This window comes from Talpa occidentalis, unplaced genomic scaffold, assembly GCF_014898055.3.
Source record: "Talpa occidentalis isolate TD23 unplaced genomic scaffold, MPIMG_talOcc4v2.1 talOcc4.5, whole genome shotgun sequence".
Lineage (NCBI taxonomy): Eukaryota > Metazoa > Chordata > Mammalia > Eulipotyphla > Talpidae > Talpa > Talpa occidentalis.
In genome coordinates this window covers 45,922,657-45,946,396 of record NW_023604861.1, presented here as the reverse complement: position 1 = coordinate 45,946,396, position 23,740 = coordinate 45,922,657, and the positions used below count along the sequence as shown (strand labels likewise).

The following is a 23,740-nucleotide window of genomic DNA, read 5'->3' as shown; positions in this document are numbered from 1 at the left end:
TGCCACTGATGAAATTTGTATATTTTTATGTTTTAAATATTTAGCTTTTTTTTTTTAAAAAAGGTTTTTTTTTTTGTATTGGAAGAGTAGGATTTGTAGAATTTCATTGTGCAAAATCAATCTTTTAAGTATGTCATGTTAAGTTTTGGTCATGTTTGAGGATTTTCATTTTGATGTTATTGTTCAGCTAAATGTGAAGATTTGGCAGGATAATTCTTGCTAAGCTCCATGTCACTACTGTTACTTCTGACAAAATTAACAAGATCCCCCCACCCACCAGTAGCTCTTTGTTTCTTGATTGAGTTAAAAGATTCAAAGTGAATCTATCTACTTTATTCTGAACATACAAATTTTCCCTTTAAGCAACACATTTAACTATGCATTTCATAACCAAGACTCTCATTGATGATATTAGATCAAATAATTTGAATTTCATAGCTTTTAACACACATCTGATAGGGACATTGAGTTTCTCATGTAAATTTGAACTTTTGGAAGTTAAAATTATATGCATAGTTTTGATTTGGTTATTTTATCACTGTTATAATAATGATTTAGAAGTATATCACTTAGCTTCTGTTCATTATATGTTTTTGTGTGTGTAAATATGGGGGGGGTGTGTGTATGAGAGCGAGAGAGAGAGAGAGAGAGAGAGAGAGAGAGAGGATTACATAAGTGCAGTCTTATGAGTACATTTAAATTTGCAATTATTTGACCAGTGTTAATCATAGAATTGAACTTTCCTGACTTGCTAAGATGAGGAATCTTACAAATGTTATATGTACTCTTATGTTATATGTGCTCTTATAGTGGCAATTATATGTGCTCTTATGTTATATGTGCTCTTGTGGTGGCAATTAAAGGAGCAAGTAAGCTACTTTAATTTCTTCTGGGAGGTATTCTATTTTTGAAAACTTGCCAAAAGTCTTCCCTATTGGTTTGAGGATATTTTAGGGGCAGTATGGAGAATAGAAGGGTGGGTGGGATATATACATGAACATGTGTACATGTATCACTGGAAAACAAATTTATATGATTTATCTTTCTTCCTGGAGCACACAGGTCTTTCAGAAGACCTGTCAGAAATAGGCATAAACCCTTCAGAAATGAGATTATCAGAGCTTGATAAATGGTTGTATAGTAGGTCATTTCTTTCAGAGATAGGAAGATGTTTTGACTTCTCCATGAGTGTTGGAGATTGTACTTCTCTAATGTGTTTGGTGTCATTGGAACCATATCCTATCTGATTAAGGGTGCCTTCGTTGGTGCTCCACTTTCTGTGGAGATCTTTTTAACTAGGGGAGGCCACTGTAGAGGGGTCTAGACCAAGAGTCTTATAATGACTGCTGCCATCAGTGTAGTTGGGACCCCCAAATACTTTCTCAGTTAATTGGGGAATTTCATTTCCTTTAGAGGCAGGAGATGGAAGGAGCAAAGACTGTTCTGTAGATTGTATTGATAGATTAGGAAATTGGAACTCAGAGAGGTGAGATATCTTGTCTTACATTGAAATGTTGTGACTTTATATTGTTGCTAACTATTTTAGAATTATGCCATGTAATATTTGTTGTAGATGCCATAATTTGGGTCAGAATTTCCCACATTGCTCCTTAGAAACTGAGGCAGAAGGATTTGTGGAAGGTGATACTGTTTTTTAGGTGGTTCACATTAGAACTGTGCCAGGAATGCATCCCCTGATTTGTGTAGCCTGCAGTTGTAATGTTTAAGTGCCTACTCATGTTCTTCAGGGCTTTCATCATACCAACAGGAAAACTATAATTAAAATAACCTTGGAAGGAAAAATTCACTGCCTGGCTCCTTTCCATATGTTTCTGAAGCTTTTCCCACATTCTCTAGTTCTTAATGTTATTTCTGTCCTGACAGTAATACATGCTGTGTTGTAGCATAGTTTGATACTTATCCTCCCTCCATAACTTTAAATTTATTTAAAGTTTTGTACTTTTGTGTCATGAAAAACTATATTTTTATTCACTCCATGAATTGTGCAATTGGATATTGACTTTTACAACCTTTTTCTTTTGTATCCTTTATACTGTGACATATCAAAATTTTTTTGATTTAACCCACAAAGAGAAGTAGGTTTTACATTTAGACCTAGTATATAAGCCTTAAAATATTGTAATAAAAGTTTCCACAAACTTTTGTTTACTTTTAGTAGGGTAGATGTGCTGTGATTTTTTTTTTTTCTGTTTTACTGAAAAAGAAAATAGTAGATATGATCTGATAAAGTGATCTCACCATCCACTCACAAAATGAGTGCTACAGTTTGAAAATCATGTTCTATATCTTACAGCATAGGGACAGGTAGAAAGTGTGTATTTATATTTAGCTATTTCCTGAATTTCACCTTTTCTGAAGGACTACTCCTTTGAGATCATTTTTAGATGCCTGAAGCTTAGGATATGGAAATGATTTGTTCTTCCATAACAATTTTTATTGTCTTTAGTTTCAGGGAACACATGTTTTCTGGGAGAACATGTAGGACTTCTATCCTTCTGTTTTTTTCTCTATTCTCTTGTTTAAGAGTTAGAAACTTACTTCTTTTGTCTTCTGTACTTTGGACTCATCTTTTTACTGCTCACACTCATATCCTCTTTGCTGTGTCCACATGGGCCTTTCCTTGCCTACAGAACGTTTCTTAGCTTATCAAGGCCACTTGTTTCTTTTATCTTTGGGAAGCCTTTCTTGCTTGCTTTTTCGAGTTCTCATTTGGGTACTGATCTTATCTGACCCTTTTTAACTTTAAACTTAGAATGCCAAACACTGACTTCAAAGATAGGATTTCAGACAGGCAAGTGGGAAAAATATATTGTGTGTTCTCATTTGTATTAAACAAAAATGAAGTTGCTTGGGAATGAATTGTCATAATTGTTTACTGTAAAAAAGAAATATTCTTGATAAGTACCCTTTCTAGAGAGTAGATGTTTGCCCTTCCACGTTTTCATTAATTTTTATTTCTTGCTAAAATGTATTATGAGCTCAATTTAAAAAAAATAATATATACCAAACATAATTAATTTTTCAAAATGACATATCTTCATAGATATTTTTTTGTTGTAGGTGCACTGTGTTCTAGCTTTAGAGGTAGGTAATGTGTGCCAGGAAATTTTCTTAAATTACTTTATTGAAAACATTTTTGTCAGTTTGCTTTTGTATAATTTGTATATTTTTCAAAATGGCAGAATGAAGGGCAGGCCAGATTTGTTTTCCTTTGTTAACTATGTAAAAATTATTTAAAGTGGATGCATCCTGGTCAGCTGGTCCTCTCTCCACCCCTTCCTTCCTCTGGATGTTCAGAATGGTTTCTAAACATTTTTTAATATTGTTGAGGTGTGATTGCCCTATGACCTCATTTTAGTTTCAGGTGTACAGCATGTTTTGATCTTAGTATACTTTGTGAAATTACAACCATAGTAAGTCTATTTAGCATTTGTCCACATACAATTAATTTTTTTGTTTTTTCTTGTGATGAGGACTTCCAAGATCTGCTGTATTAGCAATTTTTGTACATTCAGTACAGTATTATTACTGTAGTCATTATGCTGTGTATTAAATCACCTGGGTATATTTTGTAACGGGAAGTTCCAGGTCATTTCTTTTTCCTATTTGTAGATGATATTTTTAGAATAATATATTAATGTTATCCTTGTAGTTTCAATTTAGTCTTCCTTGGATGGTTATTATATATATTTTTTGGCATGAAAACAAAGCATTCCTCAGTTTTCTAAGAATTCATGCTAGGCAGGCTTAAGAAGGCACTTGCTTCACAGACTACAAATTCTTATTATAAGTGAATATTTCTGAGGGTATGTGATATATCCTCACCTTTATTCAGAACTTTGTTAACATCTAACTTTTGACTGTCTTTTTGTGCTTAATGTTTTAATAAGATTGATCTGGCCAATCAGTACATTTACGTGTTGCTAGAAATGTGGGGAATGGAAGGTATTATAGACATCAAGATTGTGTATATGAGATAACTGAGGTCCAGAGAGAGAAACATTTTTGTCTCAAGTTACTACAGCTAGTTGGTGGCATAGTGAGGACACTAATCTTGCTAGCTCAGTGCAATTTTTAGTATGTCTTGGTCTTTCTACATCTTGGTTGTTCCGTAATAGATCTATTCTATGAATTCTTTTCTATAAAACATTTACTATTTTTTTTTAAAGATTTATTTATTTATGCATACAAGAGCTGGGTTACAGGCTAGAGATATGGGGGCAAGGGGCAGTGAGAGGATTCACCAGAGTTAGAGTGGGGAAGAGAACAGGCAAACTGACTAAAGTACACTGCTGAGGGGAGCAGCGGGCGAGACAGGAGAGGTCTGTTGCACCATGTGGGTAGCTCCCTGGCTGGCTAGGGATCAAACTCATGCTGCAGAGGCTGCGGATTGCTTCATAGTGCAGGCCTTAACCCTTGTGCCACCATGGAGGCCCAAAACATTTACTATTTTTTTTTTTTTTTTTTTTATAGAGGCATGTTTTTATTTATTTATTTGTTTTGTTTTTTTGATACATGCACTGGGTACAGTCAGAAGCACGGGAGGGTGAGAGAATTCACCAGAGCCAGAGTGGGGAGCAGAGCAGGCAGAAGGACTGAAGTACACTGCTGAGGGGAGCAGCGAGCGGCAGGAGAGGTCTGCGCGCCATGTGGGACCCTCCTCTGGTGGCCGGGGAGCAGCCGGGGATCGAACCGGCGCCGCAGAGGTCGCCGGCAGCTTCGCAACCCAGCGCTCAACCGCTGCGCCACCGGGGAGGCCCAACATTTACTATTTTTAATAAAATTTCGGTTTCAATTGACAGGAATATTGACTAGAAAAGTCTTAACCAATATTAACCATGTTTCTTTTTTTTTTTTTTAAAGATCTATTTATTTATTTATACAAGCACTGGGTACAGTCAGAAGCGCGGGAGGGTGAGAGAATTCACCAGAGCCAGAGCGGGGAGCAGAGCAGGCAGAAGGACCTAAGTACACTGCTGAGGGGAGCAGCGGGTGGCAGGAGAGGTCTGCGCCCCATGTGGGACCCTCCTTCGGTGGCTGGGGAGCAGCCAGGGATTGAACCGGTGCTGCAGAGGCTGCGGGCAGCTTTGCAACCCAGTGCTCAACCGCTGTGCCACCGGGGAAGCCCTTAACCATGCTTCTTATTAAATATAACTATTTAGTTATTTTCTTTTTTTCCTTTGATTTATTATCTTTATTAACAATTTTTTTAGAGTTCTTTAGGTTTATAAAATTGAGGGAAATGTACAGAGATTTCCTATACATCCTTTTTCCCTACACAGGCAGAGCCATCCCCGTTATGATCATTTCCACATCATAATTACCCAAAGCCCAAAATGTACATTACAGTTTATTCTTAGTGTTGTACACTCTGTGGATTTGGGCAAATGTATAATGAAATGTATCTGTCAGTATAGTATCTGTATTTTCACAGATACTATGAAAATCCTAATCCTGTTTCACCCTCTTCCCAGCTTCTTGGCATGCACTGATTTTTTTTTTAACTATAGTTAACCATTGAGTGTCTTTTTTTTTTGTTTAAAGATTTTATTTCTGCGTCGAACTCTGGTGTAGGCCTAGGTGCGGAGGTGGGGGGTGAGAGGTTTCACCAGAGACAGAGTGGGGAGCAGAATAGATGGATTTACTGAAATACATTGCTAAGGGGAGCAGCAGGTAAGACAGGAGAGGTCTGATGCACTATATGTGGGTTAGCTTGCTGGTTGGGGATTGAACTCAGGGTGTTGCCATGGGCTTTTGTGGTGATAGCCCTGAGATTTAACCCCTAGGCTACCAGGAAGGCCCCCAAGTGTCTGATTTTTTTTTTTTTTTAAGATTTTTATTTATTTATTTATACAAGCTCTGGGTACAGTCAGAAGCACGGGAGGGTGAGAGAATTCACCAGAGCCAGAGTGGAGAGCAGAGCAGGCAGACTGATGAAATACACTGCTGAGGGGAGCAGCGGGCGGCAGGAGAGGTCTGCGTGCCATGTGGGACCCTCGCCAGCTGGCCGGGGATCGAACTGGCGATGCAGAGGCTGTGGGCAGCTTCGCAACCCAGCGCTCAACCACTGCGTCACCGGGGAAGCCCTGTCTGATTTTATTTGTTGTAAATTTTATAATTTTTATATTTGGAAATTTATTAGGTTCTTTAGAAATTCAGCTTAAGCCTTAAGGCCTTAGAGTCTTTGTTTTTATAATCAAGCATTTGTTATTTCTTGGCACATATTAAACATTTCTTTTGTATTATACCTGAAATAGTTGTGATATTTAAGAGTCTAATTCTGCTGTCTGTGCTTCTATTCATGACACTTTGTTTTCCTGTTGTTTTTGTGTATGTATATGATATTTACACTATGAACTCAAATGTGTTGAAATTTTATTTTTGGCATTTAATTGTGGGGTGGGCAAAAGCTGTTTTTTTTCTTTCCCCTGGCAAATTTGTAATCCTGCCACTTGTGGGGTGGAAGAGGAGAGGGCACTATCAACTTGAATCTCTTTGAGTTAAATTCCCTGCTTGAGGTGGATTTTTAAAAAATCATGTAACTTGTGTGAATCTGGGTCACAAACTTGACGAGGGCCAACTTGTGATTATGAATTTTAGGGAGATATTTATTTCTACCCTCTGCCCCAGTGCTAAGGGTAAGACAGGCAAGTTTCCTGTGGTACAGGTTTTTTTTTTTTAATTCTCCCTTTGACTGAAGATATAGTTCCTTCCAGATCCTAGCATCAATGTCTTCTGTAGGTGTTTCTTTCTTGGCTGGACCCTATGTTTTAGCTCTGGTTTTTCCTGTTCTCCATTTCATTCAGTTGTCAGAATGAGAGTCTAAAGGTCACTCACTAGTGTTGGCAAATACTTTTAAGTGAAATCCGTCTTTGACATTTGCCATTCCACCATTACTTTTGTTTGTTTTTGCAGACTCTATTTTCTCTAAAAACCCAGTAAACTATTAATTTTTAAATTTAAAATTCTTATATCTTTTGTTTGTTTTTTCAAGGGGTGGGGCCATGAGTAATTTCTTTTCATAATGAATTCTGTATTAGTAGGCAATGATCTAATTGTTAATTTAAGTTAAAAAATTAAGGCAAAACAGAAAAAAATGTATTGTGCATGTTATGTAATCAGACAAAACAAATGAATCCTGATACCGCTGAAAGCTTTTGAGCAAAAATTCTTAACTGAGCACAATTCCTCCCCTTTATAATCACTAATTTCAGAAACCATTATTAATTATAACAGATCATATTTTTTTTCCTTTTTTAATATTTTATTTTATATAATTCTTACATCATTTTTCATCTTTGTACAATGTATGCATTTTCATTTTAGTTATATTGCCCATACAATTGCATCCCTCCCTTATTTTGACTCTTGTTCTTCTTCTTCCCACCCCTCCCTAATGCCCCCCCATCATATTTCTTAAATGTAGGAATGTAAAATTGTTTAGAACAATTATGCTTGGATTTTGGCTTAAGTTTTAATTTAAATCTTGGGGTACTTGATTGATCGCTGACATGATATAGTAGTTTGTTAGACATGATATAATAGTTTGTTAGACTTGGACAAAAAAAATTCAAGGTTTAATGTCTGAGCAGTCTCCTAAAGAAACTAGAAATCGTACAGCAAAATCTTAGCTTGGTAGTTGGTTTTCACCACTTACATCTAACTGTGATTTTTAAAAACACATTAAAAAACCCACTCACCAGAAACTGGATTTGCATAGCAGATACTCTTTGCTTTTGTAGTGTGCATTTAGCGAGATAGGGATGTGCTTTGATCATTTCTTCAGAGAAAATCTTGAATGCCCTAAAAGTATCCTCTTGCATTCATAGAATCTGCTGCATAGCAGAACTACCTGTGGTAAGGTGTAAGCTACTATGTTGCACTTTAACTGAAGCTATCATAAAGTAAATTCCATTCTTCCTTTGTAATTTCTGTTTCCCTATGTTACCTTTACTCCATCTATCACAATAATTATCTCCATGTTAAATTGTTTTGCTTGGCATATATTGGTTGGCTTGAATTTCCTGGAATTTTACGTTAATGTAGTCATGTCCTTAGAAGTGTTGATAAAGTGATTGGAAATAATAGAATGTTGATTTAGAAAAGACTTTAGAAATTACCTAGGCTTTCAGTTTCCTAAACATATTTAGCCATGAAAACTTTATTTATTTTTATTTTTTAAGATTATTTATGCATACAAGAGCTGGGGTACAGGCCAGAGATGTGGGAGGGTGAGAGGATTCACCAGAGACATGGTGGGGAACAGAACAGGCAGACTGATGAAATACACTGCTGAGGGGGGCGGCGGACAAGACAGGAGAGGTCTGTGCCATGTGGGTTGCTCCCTGGTCAGCCGGGGATTGAACTCATGCTGCAGAGGCTGTGGATTGCTTCATAGTGCTCTGCTTAACCCCTTGCATCATCAGAGAGGGCCCTAGCCATGAAAACTTTAATTTGTGTAAAGACTTAACTTGAAAACTCAACAGGTAAACTTGGAGCTGGAGGAGACTTCCTGGCTCATGAGAGCAGCTTTTTGGGATTGTTGGGAAGGGGAAAAGAGAAACAATATTTATGGATGCCTGCTTATGACCAAGACACCACATGATACTTTTGCAAAAGTTTAAACTCATGTATCTACACTGTACAGTAGTTGGTGACATTTCCTTTTACAATTAGGAAACTGAGGCACAGAGAAGCTACTAACTTTGAAGCCAGTGACCCACAGTCAAAACTACAATAGGACAAGGGGTGGGGGAATAGCTTTCTAAGCAATACATGAAAGTAGATGGGGACAAGCAGGCTATGGCGAGATGTGTTTAAAATACAGTGTGTGCATGTGGCATGTGCTTGTATTACACTGGAGAGCGAGAACATTCATGTTGTTCTGTTCTTATTCATCATGATATTAGTGTGAGGCTGAGGGATACTCATAGACCCCCCAAATTGCAAGCTCTGAAGGGTTCTGGCTATCCATATACACAAAGGCAAAGCAGAATCTTAGTGTGAAAAGATCTTTATTGTGCCTAGAGAGGGAAGAGAGTAATAGTTTCCCAATGAAACATCCCAAATTACCTATCCCCCTGTGGGTAAATATCTAGCCATAGTGTTGGCTCTAAGTGGGACCACTGGGGCCTGAAAGCTTACCACAAGTCTAATGCACCTTCTGGCAGAGAAACACAGGGAAGGGGCGAAAGAGGCTAGACAAATCTGGGACCAAAGGGACAAAATTGAAGTACAAATCAAGATAACCATTACCTGCCTCCCCATGTGTCTCTCTTCCAAGACTCTCCTTCCCAGCTGTACCTGGGTGGAAGTTGGGTTTTCAGAAGTAGAGGTCTCTGCCTGCCTTCTTGTGTGGTGGCTGCTCAGCTCTTGCCCTAGATCCCAGTAGCTTCACTGTGTGGCATATCTGGACTTGTCCATGGTTGCTGCATGTAAGTGGGGGCAGGACAGATGGTGCCCTACTGTGCTGAGATGCACCTCCCCCTTTTGTGGAGATGCCTCTGTAACAGGAAGGGCCAGAAAGCTTTATTCACATTTTGTTGTTTCACATAAATGTTACATTTTGGATTACAACACTTTTTCTTTATTTGTCAGGAAGTGGTTGTAGTCATTTGAGTAAACCAGTATCTGGACTTATGGCTAGTTTTCAATATATTTGAGGAGCTTTTGTAACAAAGTACTTGAGTTGATGGAGATGGGGAGTGGGACTTGTAACATTTCCACCAAGATAGTTTTGTTCACTGGAACTTGCTGTTGCTATAATTTGATGTTGTTATAAAAGAGTTAATTGATAGCCAAATTTAGAAATAAATAGCATCTGTGAATCAGTGATTATATCAAGATTTTCTATTAAGCCTAAAATTAGTTCCTAAATAAAGACAGTATAGTGTATTATACAGTGCTGGATGACTGGAGGGTATTAGAAGAAATGGCCTTGTATTTGTGGAACTTGACCACTGATCCCACCCTTTAATCAACGTTTTTCAGGTTGGACTCATTAGGAAGTTGAGGGTGTAGTATCTTGTCAGGTTCTGGGCTTCCTAGGTTCAGGAATGGAGCTCAGTCAGAACAGCAGGAGGGGCATCTGCACACCAAGGTGGTATGGCCAGTGTGCCTATGGTGGTAGTGTTTGTTCGCTGTCTTGTATCTGGTTCTGCAAAGTAGTATTCAAGGTGGTGTTTGGGTATTTTATAATGTATAAGTTATTATCTGGTAGTATGTTTTTAGGGAGATTTTCAAGTAAACATATGCAACATTACCATGCCTTCAAATTTGCTCTCATTCCCATTCAAACTGTTTCAGAGGCCATTTAGTAGTGTCTGTGTTATGGTCCTCAAAAGTTTTGGTTCCCCCTCACTTTTGTCAGATGCACAGACCTGAGTTGATCTTGTTTCTGAGACCATGACCATGATTATAGTCTGCACAAGACCCTTTTTCATGGGATTACATTTTACTTTATCCTTTTAATCTTTCACCCCCAATTCCATATCCTAGCTCTCTCCCAGTCTGGATTCCAGTATGTGTAATGTACATTCTTCCACCCCATTTGCAATGTGATATTTTATATACACTATGTGCTATTTAAAACATAGTTTTTTAGCGGATGTCTCTGTGGTATGTGTATAAATGTGAATGTGACAACATTATGAAAGTACTATAAATACTGAAATTTTTGTTTTTCATTTTATAGGGCGCCAATGCCTCGGCATTAGAGAAAGAGATTGGTCCAGAACAGTTTCCAGTCAATGAGCACTATTTTGGATTAGTCAATGTAAGTATATATTGATACTTAGCTATCAAAGTTAAGGTTGAAAGTAGTTTTAAAGATGATGAATGCATTTTGTAACTTATTAAAGGAAAGTTGTTTATTTGTAACAGTAGACTTAATGCCAAAAAACTTTGATTTGGAATTTTAGAATTATCTTTAATGGAAACAAAGTTGTCTGAAGTCTTAAGAGTCTCAGAATAGTTTCTAATTTGTCAGCCTGATTGTTTTCTTTTGTGTGTCAGCCTTTTCTCATAATCTGAATTTCACATGGCCTATACCACATATCTTCTTTTCTTTGAGAACTATTTAAATGTCTAAATATAAGTGTTCTAGATGTGCAGATAGGTGTATGTACAGTTTTGTTACTGCCTCCTTGTGTCTCTGGAGTCTTTGTCAATTTACTTCAGTCATTTTTCTGGTAGTAGAGATAAAAAGGATAAAACATCACACATACACAAAAGTCCCAATCTTGTGGAAATAATTTTCATAATTGTAGATTATTAAAGCTTTGGAAGATTTTCTTTAGAATTTTTAACTCTTTTCTCAGTCATCCGAAAACAACACAAATTTGCATGATATAATTGTCATGGTAGTTTAGTTTCGTGCTGTTGTACTGTATTGCTAAGGTGAGTCCATGGCGAGTGTTTTAAAATATTGGTGATAGCATACTTGTATATGCTATTGAACAATTTGATGTCACTAAGTACTAGTGTGTAATTATGATGTATGAGATTTCTTATGTGATTTGAGGAAAGCAGTTAGTGTGTATATATTTTCCTAGCTTAGGAATCTTCTCTGTAAGTATACTACATTTCTAACATAGAATCAGCAGACTCTGCCCTGTTCTGCCCTTCCCCAGAGAAGACTACATTTATTACTACCCTGGCTATCTTTTCTGGAATTACTCTTATAAAATGCTGTAATGGTATTAAAAATAAATCTACTGAGAGTCTGTTACAGTTACAGTAGAGAAGAAATTTAGCTCCCTTCTACCACCATCCCTGTCAAACATCCCCCCAATTTCACTTTTCCCCATTTTCCCAATATGGACTTAATCATGTCTATTTTTCTATGTCCTTAATTTTAATTTGTTCTTCCCAAAAGTCTTCAACAGAACTTACAAAAGGAAAAATCAAAACAAAAACACCTAAGATGAGCTTCTCAGTTTCCACTGTGTCATCCCCTTTAACCCTCCTTTCCCATCCCTGTGCCCTCTGGAGTCTGTCTCCTGTTCGTCAGCCTTTGCTGGTGGCCGTACTCTCCCCACTGACACCCCCATCACCCTGAAGATTCCTTTGACTTTTCTCTTTCTCTAGGTCCTATCTACTTTCTTGGTTTTCTCCTTTGCTTTGTGGAACACATTCTATAATTTCTGTAGGAAGTGTGCATGGGGCAAAAACTTTGACAACCTGTGTCTTGGTTATGGGCCTCCCTGCTGGCCTACGGGTAAGGCTCAGCCCATCACAACTGAGTTTGATCCCTGGTCACTGAGCTAACCCACATGGCAGAGCAGACCTCTCCTCTCTCGTCTACTGCTCCCCTCAGCAGTGTATTTCAGTAAATCTGCCTGTTCTACTCTGAATTTTATCTCTGGTGAATCCTCTTAACCCCTGCACCTCTGGCCTACATCCTAGTTCTTCTATGAAAAAAAAAAAATTAAAAAAAGTTTTGGTCGCGTTATGACTAGATACATATCCTAGCATTCCTTCATCTTCTTTTGCTGTTGAGAGGACTGATATCTTTTTTTTTTAGATTTATTTATTTATGCATATAAGAACTGGGGTGTAGGCCAGAGGTGCAGGGGGATGAGTGGTTTCACCAGAGACAGAGTGGGGAACACAACTGGCAGATCAACTGAAATACGTTGCAAGGGGATCAGTGGGTGAGACAGGAGAGGTCTGCTGCACTGTATATGGGTTAGCTCCCTGGCCAGGGATCAAACTCCGGCTATAAAGGTGACAGTGCTGAGACTTAACCTCTGCCCCACCAGGGAGGCCCCAGTTCTGATTCTTGATCTCTGGATCTGTATGTGCCTCCTCCAAAACAAAACAGAAAAATTTGGGGGAAATTTTAGAATATTCTCTTTCAACAATGCTCTGAAATTTCATGATGTGTCTTGGTCTCCCTTCTGCTATTAATTTGAGTATTATGGTCTATTCAGATTGATGATTTACTTCTTTCAGTTCTTGAGCATTTCTGATACTATTTTTTGGATAATTTCCTTACTATCAAAATGATTTCTCTATTTTGTCTTTCTTGAGACACTATTAGTTGCACTTTGAAACACTTAGATTGATTTCTCTTTTTCTTCTCCCACTTTTATCATGTGCATTTTTATTTTACATTTTAGATTATTCAACTTTTTTTGTCCAGTGCTTTGTACCTTTTATTTCAGAATATTACTTTTATTTTTTTGATCTTGTTTCGTGGAGGCACCAATGCTTGCTGCTTCTTTTTCCTTTAAATATTATTTATAATTTCATTGTTCTGAGATTTTCTTGTGTTTACTGGATTGTTATTATGACTTAGGTCATTTCTCTCCCCAGTTTTAAACTTTTGTCTTTCCTAGTGGAAATTTCCTTAAATTTCATTCATAAATAAAAGTGAAGGTCTGAAAACTGATTAGGGCTTCTTATATTATGGGAGAAGCTTGTCTGCCTTGGGTTTCACTTTAGGCTTGGTCCTCTGGCAAAACAGGCTTAAAAAAAAAAAAAGTGTGTGGGGTGGGGGGGGGCAAACTTTCAGTAGTTATAACATTTTCTCTGGGCTCTTTATTTTCTGGTGGACTCCTCCAGTCTGTTCCTGCTCAGTGCCTCAATGCTGTGTCAGTCTGCTGTTGAACTTCTCTGATAGGGAATGAAGACAAGTTAAGTGCCTAGGGTCCTTTCAAAAATTTGTTATCAGACTTGTGTTTTTAGATGTTCTCTTCTCCACCCTGACCTCAAAAGCAGACAAAAAAATCCAGAGCCTTCAAAGGTGAGTCAGTTTCTTTGTCAGTTATCCGTTCCTTATAGGCACATGGGCTTGTTCTTTTTCTCCATCTGTCCTCTTCTATAAATTCACTGTCATCTAAGTCTGTGGTTGTTGTCTTTGGCCTTTTGAGTTTATCCATAATCTGTTCTTTCACTGTCCTTTTATTGAGGTTTCATGGGGAGTTGAGTTAAATTAATATATTCAGTTTTCTCTTGCTTAATGAGATGTTTGGCTTGCACTCCTAATATCAAAAATAGTCTACTTTCATACAGAATGTTTAGGATCTTTGGCCTCATTTGAATTCCGAAGATGGCAAAACCTGTTTCTTCAGTCTCATTATTGCTTCCCTGTGGCTACCACTCTTAGGAGCAGAACTCCAAAGGTTGATATGTGTCTTTAGTGAAGTTTTGCATACTTGATGATATCCCAGAAGAGCTTATTTTCTTTAAAACAAAAGTATTTTTTAGAACTATTAGAACTATTTTACCTTTAACCTTCTCCAGTGTAAATATTCCAGTCTCTCCTTTTTTGTGTGTTAATTTTTTTGTAGATAGCGTCTGAACAAATAAAAAATATTGTCTTAGATAAAATCATATAAAATTACTTCTAAAGCTCTAAAATATTTTGTCTATTGTCATGTTGTTTCTAACTTAACCCTGATGTCAGTGTCAAAATATCATGTCAATTGTGCTAAAAAAACAAGGGTTTCTGAGAAGATACCATTTTTAGTACTGTGTAGATCAGTCTAAAATCAAGAGGGTAGTATTTGTGCTTCTCCTTGAAGCTGAGTAACAGAAATTTAAAGTCAAGAGAAGCAGGAGGGAGAAAAGTTAGGAAGAAACTTTCAGAGGAAGTTTTGTCTTTGCCCTAGCTAAAGATTCATTTGTTTAACAGAAACAAGAGTTTCTGGACTCTTTGCCTAGTTATTTTGATAAAGAATTGCAGTCTCTAAAGTAACCAGGACTCTGGATGATTGAACATCTGGAATTGCACTCAGAAATGAATTGGTGCTCAGAGTAGATGTAGCAGAACTAGTACAGTAATTAACTTTTTCTGTGATGTATACTCTCAGGCTGTTTTGTAACTGTGTTCTATACCTTAACCTTTTCTGTAAGTCCTGTTGCTCAACTCTTAAATTACTACTCTTCTGTTTCATTTCCCTCAGCTCTTTGTTTATTTGTGGAGTTAGCACACTATAGTAATCCCTTAAAAATTAAGGTGGGAACTTTTTGAGGTGGGAGAATGTCGCTTACATATCAGCGTTTTAACTTTTTCCTCCTTCCCTCTACCTGTCTGCCAAGAAATGTTGTAAACAACCCTGGAATGTATGAAATAATGAAAGTTTCTCTCAGAAACTTTGTGTTATTTTTTTCAAACAGTTGGATTTTGTGTTTTTTCACCAATCTGTTCTTAGCTAAGTATGCATTTCCAGGTTCATTACGAAAAGTACATGCTGAAAAGAGTTCCTGTTAGACCTGCCTGATTGAATCCCTTTTTCCGACCATTGAGTGGTACAATCACTCGATAGCACTTGCCATTGGGAAATAATACATGTGTTTGAGGGACTAGAAAATAAGCCTTTTATTTTTTTTAATGGAGAAAAGAAAAATAACCACAGTTTAATTAACCTAGCAGGAAATTCAACAGAGTGGTGACTCAGCATTGCTAATGGCAATCTATTTTCCATTATTTTCAGTTGCAGATATTTTTATCTTGGAAAAATAGTATCACAAATGATAGCTTTTATGGCAGTTTATTCTTAATGAATGATAATTTTGGTGTCCATTACTATAATTTGTTTAGTATGTAGAGTGGGGGATTGCCTATTGGTTTATCTCCTGTGGGCCCATTAATATTCTTGATGTTATAAAAGTCAGAGCAATACTAACATGGTGTAGTTTTTTGGAGACCATCTCGAGCAGGCAGTGGGGTTTTTGAAGCTTTTGCTGTAAAATATCCCACGTACATGTTAGTTGTTCATAGTCACCTAGATTCTTTAAAAACAAATTGTTTTAATCTGATAAACCAGATTGCCTTTCTCCTTTATATTGCGCTAATGAGTACTTATATTATTAAACTTGATAATAGAGAGTGATTTAAACTAGTAGTATCTTTTTGCTACTTTTTTTGTGCAGCCTATACTCTTAATAGCCTTTTCCCTTTTTCATTGTGTGGTTCTATATTAAATTTATAATATAAACCCCAACACACAGTATGTTGGATTCAATATATATTTGTGAGGCTACTATGGAATGTGAATTGTCTCAAAATCTTCATTATAAAATTAGTATTGTGTTCCTAGAACATCTTATAAAAAAACTGTTTAGCATGAATTGCCAGCATTTATTAGTTGGAATTCTGGATTCAGGCACCATTATGGAGGAGAAAGATATAAAAATGAAACTTCATTTGTGGTTGTAAAGTTAACTATAAAAATATCTCTTGGTTCTATTTTCTTTTGCATTTATTTCATTCTCATGTAGTTTCTCTCAACCCAATGGCCATAGGTTAGTTGAGGTTTACATTATCAGAGGTCCCAGAGAATTTCCACATTAAATCTGATAAAATAACTGTCTCATGTACTCTCTGACTTGGTTGCCACTTATATAAAGGTCTTGTGATTGACTATCCTATAGAATTTGTGTAATAGAGAAGTCATTTCCTGTAAGGAAGCATCAGGCAGTTTGAGTAAGGGCATGGGGTCAGGAATGGATGTCCAGTAGAAAAATGGAAGGATGCTTTTTTATTAGGTTTACATTGCTGTAGTGAGGGTGGTGGGCATAGGTAATGTGGAATACAGTGTAGTTAAACAGGGCCATCTAAACAGAAACTGTGGTCAGGGGAGAAGGACCTTCTTTTGGGAGAGGAGATTCATTGGATAAGGAACTGTGGTAGTGGTACAAAATATTTAAGTATTTTGAAACATAGGGCACTAGTATTTAAGTATTTTGAAACATTTTTAAGAGGCAAAACTGTTGACATAATGGTCGTTAAAATCTGTAGTCTCAGAATGAAATATGTAAGATAATCCATTGGGGTATTAGGAGAAGAAAATAATAGAATTTCTAGTGTTTTTCTAATCTAAAATGAAAGACAGCTTTCATTTTAGATTAAGCTTTGCTCATTCTTAATAAATGGGTAATACTGGCACCCATACTCTCTGAATGGGTGAAATGGGCCTATGTTACTTCAAGTTCCACAGTTCTAAAGAGTTGATATTATCATCCTCTTTTATTCATTTATGCTATTGCAAACTATTAAAATTTAAATGTAGATTTAGAGATTATTTCATCTAATTTCAATTAATCTTATTCTTCAGTGGACAAATAATTTTAAAAGATTGTTTCAGAAATAACTACGTAGTGATAATTTACTATCTAAGTGCTTCATACAGATTATTCAGTTAAATCTTTACATGATTCTAAGAGGTAGGGTTATCACAAACCCCGTTTTATAGGTGAGGAGACTCATGAACAGATTGATTCAATACTTCCCCAATGTCAGTCAGCTGAACCACCAGATTTTGAACTATACAGTGTGGCTTTAGACGATATATGCTTAGTTACCATGCTGTGCTGCTCTCAAGGCAGGAATTTCCTAAGTGACTTCAAACAGGGTAGAAAGGATCATAATCTTAATACCATAATTAACAAGTAAAGACTGTCTTTACTTTTCACTTGGACCTATATCTGGATCTTTGTGAAAACTGTCTTTTACATCTTTGATTTTTATTAGAACCACATCTCCAAATAACTGAAGAGAAATCAGCGTGTCACATCACTATATTCCATCTATAACCCACAGTTTGCAGATGGGTGTAGTCAGTCTCATTACACTCATCTAAATATTAGTATTTTTCAGCGAAAACAAAAAAATAGGGATATAACTATGCACAAGTAAAATGGGTAGTTCTGTTTTTAACTTTTGTGGAATCAAAGTGTTTTTCATGGTTACTGCACCAGTTTACATTCCTACCAACAAAACATAAAGATTCCCTTTTTTTCCATAGCCTCACCAAAACATGAAATTTCTTGTTGTTTTGATAATAATCATCCAAACAGGTGTGAGATGATATCACATGGTTTTGATGCTTATTTCTTAGATGGTTAGTGATGAACATCTTTTCATGTACCTCTTGGCCATGTGTCTTTGTGAAAATGTCTGTTCAGATTGTTTACCCACTTTTAAATTGGATTGTTTGGTTTTTGCACTTGAACTATATGAGTTCTTAATATATTTTGGATGTTAATTCTTTGTCAGTTATATCATTTGCAAATATTTTCCCCATTTTTAAGTTGCCTTTTCATTTTGTTGATTTCCCTTACTGTACAAAAGCTTTTTATTTTTTTAAGCTTTTCATTTTATTTTTTTTAATTTTTAAATTATTCATTTTTTATTATGAATTTTATTTTTATATTCCCCATACAATTGCAATCCCCTTATTCTGACCCCAATCCCTCCCCTCCCTGCTCCCCACCCCTCATAGAGTGTCTCTGGTTCATGGTTGTTTGTTGATTTTGATTTTCACTTTCTTATAGTTATTCATTTTCTTGGTCCCTTATTTAAGATTCCTGATTTAAGATTTAAGATTTCTAGATTCCTGCTAGTTAAGATTTCTAGATTCCTGCTATTTAAGTTTTCTAGATTCCTGCTATGAGTGAGACCACATTATTCATTTTTAAATAATACTTGCTTCCCACCCCCCAAGGTGTAGTCCCCATAGAGTTTCCTTCACCAATGCCATACCCGTGCACCATCACCTCAGTCCCCTGTGCTCCTCCTTCCTTCCCTCTGATCCCTCTCCCTCCTTCTCCCCTGCAGTATGTCTCTGATTTATAATTGTCTAGTTTTGCTTTGTTGTATTTTGTACTGTTATTTTTTTACACAGATGTCTTATTTGGTTCCCCTGCATACCTGCTGTAAGTGAAACCATCCGATATTTTTCTTTTTTCCTTCTGGCTTATTTCACTGAGCATAATTCCTTTTAGTTCCATCCATGTTGCTGCGAATGGCATGAATTTATCTTTTTTGATTGCTGAATAATACTCCATTGTATGTATATACCACATCTTGATCCAGTCATCTATTTTTGGGCATTTGGGTTGTTTCCAGGTTTTACCTATTGTGAATAGTGCTGCAATAAACATAGGTGTACAGGTGTTCTTTTGAATTAGTGTTTTTGTGTCCTTTGGGTAGATCCCCAGGAGTGGAATTGCCGGGTCATATGGTAGCTCCGTTTTTAGTAGACAGAGGAACCTCCAGACAGCTTTCCATAGTGGTTGGATCAGTTTGCACTCCCACCAGCAATGTAGGAAAGTTCCTTTTTCACCACATTCTCGCCAACATTTGTCGTTTCTTGTTTTTTTGATATGTGCCATTCTTACTGATGTAAGGTGGTATCTCAGTGTGGTTTTGATTTGCATTTCCCTGATTATAAGGGATGGTGAACATTTTTTCATATGCCTGTTGGCCATTTGCATTTCCTCTTTGGAGAAATGTCTTAAATTCTTCTGCCCATTTCTTGACTGGATTGTTTATTTTGTTTTTTGTTGAGTCATTTGAGTTCTTTGTATATCTTTGTGATCAGTCCCTTATCAGTTGACTGCAGTGCAAAGATTTTTTTCCCCATCAGTGGGGTGTCTCTCTGTTTTGGTTAATGTCTCTTTTGCTGTATGTAATCCGAGGTGTTTATCTTTTCCTTGACTTTTTTTGCTTTGGGTGATAAGTCTAAAGATGTTATTGCGATGTATGTCTTATAGTGTTTTATCTGTATTTTCTTCTATATATTTTATGGTTTCAGGTCTTACGTCCAGTTCTTTTATCCATTTTGAGCTGATTTTTGTGCACAGCAAGAGGTAGTGGTCTAGTTTCATTTTTTTGTATGTGATGGTCCAGTTTTCCCAGCACCATTTATTGAGCAAACTGTCCGTGTTACATTGCGTATTCTTTTGTGCAGCAGGTTTTTAATTTGATGTAGTTCCACTTCTTTATTTTTGCTTTCCCTTTCCTCATTGTATATTCTTGACTCCTTTGTCAAAAATTAATTGACCACATGTGCATAGGTTTATTTATGGACTTTGTTCTGTTGATCTTTGTATCTGCTTTTATGCCAATACCATATCTTTTGATTACTCTAACTTTGTAATATAGTTTGAAGCCAGGGAGCATAATGCCTCCATTGTTCTTTTTTTTTTTAAAGATTTATTTATTTATACAAGTACTGGGGTACAGGCCAGAGGTACAGGAGGGTGAGAGAATTCACCAGAGACAGAGTGGGGAAGAGAACAGGCAGGCGGACCAAAGACACTGCTGAGGGGAGCAGCGGGCAAGGCAGGAGAGGTCTGCGGTGCCATGTGGGTTGCTCCCTGGCCGGCCAGGAGGCTGGGAATCGAACCTGCACTACAGAGGCTGCAGACAGCTTCATGGCGCAGCTCTCAGCCCACTGTGCCACTGTGGAGGCCCTCCATTGTTCTTTCTTAAGATTGATTTGGCTATTCAGGGTCTTTTGTGCTTCCATACAAATTTTAGAATTGTTCTATTTCTGTGAAAAATGTCATTGAAATTTTGATAGTGATTGCATTGAATCTGTAGATTGCTTTGTTCCAATAATCCCTTCAAACCTTACGTAAGGAATATCTCTCCATTTCTTATGTCTTCAGTTTCTTTCAATAGTGTCTTGTAATTTTTTGTGTACAGGTCTTTTGCCTCCTTGGTTAATATTTATTCCTGCGTATTTCACGCCTTTTGATTCAATTATAAATAGAATTATTTTAATTTCTTTCTGATTGTCATCGATGTATAAAAATGCTGCAGATTTTTAGACTGTGTATCTTTAGGCTTCATTGAATCCACTTATTCTGATTGTTTTTGGTGGAATCTTTTAGGGTTTTCTGTATATAAATTTTGTCATCAGTAATTAGTGACATTTTTTCTTTTCAATTTGTATGCCTTTTATTATTATTCTTGTGTGATTGCTCTAACTAGATCTTCTGATACTATGTTGAATAAAATAAGTGAAAGTGGACATTGTTCTATTCCTCTTCTTAGAGAAAGGCTTTTTAAGTTCTAGATCACATGGCCAGTAAGAGAGAAGGTTCTAACTCTGTAGCTGAAGTCTTTGTCTTTCTAATAGATCAAGAATAATGTGATCTGGCATTTCACAATTTTTTAATCACTGAAATGCTGTCACATTGATGGTTTTTAATTTAACATTTCAGAAGATATTTTCCCTCCTTCTTTATGGTATCTAAAAACCTGATAGAAAAATTCACCTTTGTCTTTTTAAAAAATTATACTGAGCTATATTTTAAAATGAATATTTGTTAAAATATATAGAATGTTTAGTGTGTAACTTGTACTGTAATAAGAGAGAGAATTTAAAAAGAACAAATTATCCAGAATCCTGGATCTTAGGTACTCTTGCTATTCAAACTATACTTTATTGTTCTTTGCATCAGTTTTCATAAAGGCCAAATTTACTGCAAACATTTTCTTTCAATTTTAGCCTAAAACTGATACCTAAAGTATCCATTTAAGTGTGAAAATAATTATTTCTACACTCAGACACCCTTCAATTTATGAGAATTATAAAAATTTTTCTCTTTCTGTTCTCTCAAGTATACACATGGAAATTCTTTCTCTTGAAAATGTGTTGCCCCAAATTTAACCAAAAACATTTTTTTTCTATTCTAGTTTGGGAATACGTGCTACTGCAATTCAGTTCTTCAAGCACTTTATTTTTGTCGTCCATTTCGGGAAAAAGTTCTAGCATACAAGAGTCAACCTAGGAAGAAGGAGAACCTTCTTACATGCTTAGCAGATCTCTTCCATAGCATAGCCACTCAGAAGAAAAAAGTTGGAGTAATACCTCCCAAGAAGTTCATAACAAGATTACGGAAAGAAAATGGTAAATTGTCTACTACTTACTGTATTGCTTACATAAGAGGAAGGTTAAATATTACAGTATACTACAATTCAGGAAGCATTGACTGAGCATCTTCTTTATGCCTGATAGTATGTTAATCATTGTAAAACCAAAGACGATGTTCTTGTCTTTCAGAAAATGCTACTTTAGTGGGGAGGTACTTAAACAGTAATTAATATGAGCTGTAATTCATGTTTGAAGTATGGTGTACAAAGATCAAGTTCTGTCAGGACAAGAGAACTCTTTTATGGCTTATGTGGTTTTCGTATCAAAAATGAAGTTTTTTCCCACATTATTTTTCATTTGTTATTTTTATAATACATTTATGTATAGTAACTCATTTGATCATTATAATAACCTCACGTAAAGAGTGTGTTATTTCCCCCATTTTTGCCGTTGGGGGGAAAAATGGGAAACTCAAAGACTTATAGGAGTCACACCCTAGGGAAAGGGAAGAGACAATCAAACCTTCTGACTTAGAGTAGGTAATTTTAATTCCCACCTACACTTTTAAAAACAGTGATTAAGAAAGCCTGACTTTACTTTTTTTTTCTGAAATTATTTTCCATTTAATTTTCATAGCAAACTCTTAGCTTTGGAACATATTACTTCACTTTCCTTGAGGAAACAGAGAAGTGAGGATACCACATTTCTTTTTCCCAGACAACTAAGCCCAGTGTTCTCGCTAATATAATATATGCTACCTCAGTAAAAATGAAATGGGATTTTAATAACATGTAGAGTTCTGAGTTTCATTTAATGTAAGCATTTCAAACATTATGTAAAAAAATACTGAGTGGTAGTTTTAGTTTGCTTATTTATCAGGCAGAAAGTAAGGATAGCCACAGACCTGTGATTTGAGCAGTTTTTAAGATTCGTTATTAAATACACTGAAAGGCAGTCCTTCCCTTAACTCGGTTGACATTGTTGGGTCAGATCACGTTTCGTCAAACATAATAATATGATTACAGGCTATTTTTCTTTAACACACATTAAAAAATTTGTTCTTTTCATCCACGTACAAATATAGAGCATTAATTGCATGCAAAAACACATGTTTTTTGTTTCTCCTGATGAAAGCTAAAACATGTTTACGTTCTTAGATTACAGATCTTTAAATATTTTCTGTTTATAAGAAAGCTAAATACTACACCTGAGGAGAGAAACTGTATAAAAATGAACACTGATGTAAGAAAATTAAAAACTTTAAGGAAAAAAAAAGCCAAATACAACTCTGTTACACTGTGAATTGAGTGATTCAAGTCTTCTCATTATTTTTGTCTGTATGATATGAAACTAAACATTTTGTCCTGGTAGAAAATTTGTTTATAGAGAAATTGAGCGTGCTAGCCTTTCTCAGCAATTTTATTAATGTTTTAGAAGCATTCAACACCAGAAACATAAACTTTGCATAGAATACATACTATTCCCCTTTTCATTTAATAGTTTATCTTGACCACCTTCAGTATGATGTATGTGCTTTATTTTAGATTGGGCTGCTGTAATAAAGTAACAGACTAGGTGACTTAAACAATAATCATTTAGTTCTGGAGATTGAGAATTCTGAGGTTAAGGTGCCAGCAGATTCATTGTATGATGAGGGCCTCCTTCTTGCTGTTCTCCTGCATGGTGGAAAGAGAAAGAAAAGCCAGCTTTCTTATGTCCCTTTTATAAGCCCTCAAGACCTAAATTACCCAACAAAGATGCCATCTCCAAATAGCATTACTTGGGGATTAGGGTTTCACATATGAATTTTGTATGTAGGGGGGGGTATATACAGTCCATAATATGATCTTTAAGGTGTAGTGCTTTTTAAAAATACTTAGGTTGGCTCTCATGCTAAACACAGAGCTCAAGTTACTGTGTTTCAGGTTCTGTGTGGTTAAATACCAGTGACAAAAAAAATAAATACCAGTGGCTTTGTAAGTTTATTTGTCAAGGCTGAGATATTTTTACCAATAGTTCAATGTTTTCTGAAATTTTTGTGTATTTAGGCGGGGCTATTTGATGCATAGTAGCTTTCTTAAATACTTTATCGAATGAGACTGATT

At 36.2% G+C, this 23,740-nt stretch overlaps 1 protein-coding gene across 2 annotated transcripts in view; it reads left to right on the top strand.

Annotated features, from left to right (window-relative positions):
* USP12 (ubiquitin specific peptidase 12) overlaps nt 1–23,740 on the top strand; it is an 83,816-nt gene that overhangs the window by 32,811 nt on the left and 27,265 nt on the right. For both annotated transcript variants that reach the window (XM_037527069.2, XM_037527070.2), the window contains exons 2-3: nt 10,715–10,795; nt 21,458–21,671. In XM_037527069.2, the coding sequence (XP_037382966.1) occupies nt 10,715–10,795; nt 21,458–21,671 (295 nt within the window). The remainder of the gene's footprint in view (nt 1–10,714; nt 10,796–21,457; nt 21,672–23,740) is intronic.